General features: G+C 40.7%; 1 protein-coding gene across 1 annotated transcript; it reads right to left on the bottom strand.

Moving 5' to 3' along the window:
• Positions 1 to 221: 221 nt before the first annotated feature.
• On the bottom strand, positions 222 to 1,277 carry LOC127846305 (tigger transposable element-derived protein 4-like). The gene has a single exon (XM_052377471.1). The coding sequence runs from the start codon at positions 1,275 to 1,277 to the stop codon at positions 222 to 224; it is 1,056 nt and encodes a 351-aa protein (XP_052233431.1).
• Positions 1,278 to 2,364: the final 1,087 nt, after the last annotated feature.

Genomic DNA, 2,364 nt, shown 5'->3' with positions numbered 1-2,364 from the left:
AAAAAAATACATAAACATATTTACCTAATACATCAAACTTTACATACAAATAAATACAAATTAAACCACTACAAATACAATATGTAACAGTCATATAATTAAACAATTAAAATTGCAATAATACATACATATCAAATAAAAAGCATACATATCAAGCATAGCAACAATGAACATTATATTTACATGGAACAGCATACACATATTTACACATTACAACAATATTAAGATGGCCTGAAAAAGAAATCCTCAATCTTAGTCTGTTTCACCTTCTCTCCATTCATGGCTATATCCCCTATCTGGTTGCTGGCTTCCATCAATGTCGCTAGTAGATCATGGTGCCCTTTCTTCACTGCCCAGTCCTTCAGTTTTCTGCTCATTTCCACTACCTCACTCATGGAGAGTGTTGTTTCTGATGTCGTCGCTTCCTCTTCTGTTGGGTTGGTGTCATCTTCCTCGTCACATCCATCTTCTTGTAGAATTTCCGGTGCTGACTTCTTCCATTCGTCCATGTCCGTTGCGCATGTTGTGAAGTCCCTGTCAATGTTGATGAGGTCCTTCACTTCACACCCAAATAAATCATGTGCTAATTTGTGCATGATGAGAGGCAAGTCGTCCTCAACATCATCACATTCACTTTTGTCACTTTTGTCACTTGTAATGTTTTCACTAACACTTTTTTCACGGTCATCTGCACATTTTTCACTGTCACTAGCACTAGCACTTTTTTCACTGTCACTCATGAATCCGCATTTTGCGAAACACTTGCCGATCGTCTCCGTCGTTGTCTCCTTCCATGCGCTTATGACCCAGTAGATAGCTTGTAGGATGTTAACCTCTTTCAGAATTTGAGGTCCGGTGGTCGCCGACGATCTCTCCAGCTCCATCATCACGTGTTGTAGTTGACGTTTTCTGTACTTTAGCTTCATTGTCTGTATGATCCCTTGGTCCATGGGTTGTATCACTGATGTTGTGTTTGGAGGAAGGAACTGTAGCTTGATGTTGGTTAGTGTGATGCGAGGGTGTGATGGTGCGTTGTCTATGAATAATATGACGTGTCTTCTGGCATGTCGCATCCGCCGATCAAACCACTTCAGCCAGTCTTCCATTATCCCGGTCGTCATCCACGCCTTTTTGTTGTTGTAATACCGTATCGGCAATTTGTCGGGAGTAACTGACCCAAAACATCTCGGTTTTTTTGATTTCCCGATGATGATTGGGGGCAGCTTATCTCCCGTTACCGAGGCACATAAACCCACAGTGATGCGCTCCTTCGCCATCTTCCCGCCGGCACATGTCTCGCCTTTCTTGAAGAACGTCGCACTGAAAATATTAAAAAAGTTATTTTGAAATATAAAATTATAATTTATTTGTTTATTTATTTATATTTTCATTTATTTATGTGTTTTATTATTAGGGTGTTTTAATTTTTTTCTTACCTTGTGCTTTGTTTGTAGAATAATCCTGTTTCATCCATGTTATAGATGTCACACGGTTGATAACCTTCGCAGATTGTTGGTAGACGCTTTTTCCAGTCATCCACTACGACTGGATCCACCTCCGCTCTCTCACCCGTCCGTGTTTTGAATACAATGTTATGGCGTCTTAGGAATGAGTCGAGCCACCCATTTGATGCCTTGAACGACGCTAACCCCAATTCTGCTGCGAACTTGAGCGCCCGTTCTTTCAGGAGTGGTCCCTTCATACTCTTCAATAATTTCTCGTTTTCTTTTCATCACCGACTGTATTTGTGTCTTACCAACACCCATCTCGGTCGCTACAGCCCTACAGCTCCTCCCGGATTCAAGCATTTTTAGTGCTTTCATCCGCTCTTCCAATGTAAGACACTTTCGTTTAGTAGAAGACATGTTGCGCTGTTTGTGTACTTTTGCAAGTGCTTGAAAAATTATTTACCTCCCTTTTTATACTGCTGTCCGTTACAAACTTACCTTTGAGTAAATATAGTCATTGTAATTAAAACAATTATTTGCAAACTTTAAGTACACAAATAATTAATGTCAGCCGAGTTTTCACAGTTTGCTCCCGATAACAGCGTGCAAGCGTGGATGCCAATTAGCGGATTATCACCTGCATTGTTAGTTGAGTGTCACCATCGCTTAGCAACTTCACTGCGAGACTGCAAAATGGTCGCTTACTGTCGTAACGAGTCTTAATTTGTAAGAAAAACAATGGTCGTTGGTCGCGGATTTAAGGTGGTCGTTTAGTAAAGCCATTTTTAATTGATTTTAGCTTGGGAGGAATTAATAACGGTCGTTTAGCGAGGTGGGTCGCTAAATGCAAGTGGTCGGATGTGCAGGTTAGACTGTAGCAACTTGATATTTGGCATGCATGTGTATCTCATGGAGC

The sequence above is a fragment of the Dreissena polymorpha genome, chromosome 9 (genome assembly GCF_020536995.1).
Source record: "Dreissena polymorpha isolate Duluth1 chromosome 9, UMN_Dpol_1.0, whole genome shotgun sequence".
NCBI lineage: Eukaryota > Metazoa > Mollusca > Bivalvia > Myida > Dreissenidae > Dreissena > Dreissena polymorpha.
Note: the sequence above shows the minus strand (reverse complement) of the source record. Positions and strands in the feature narration are given on the sequence as shown.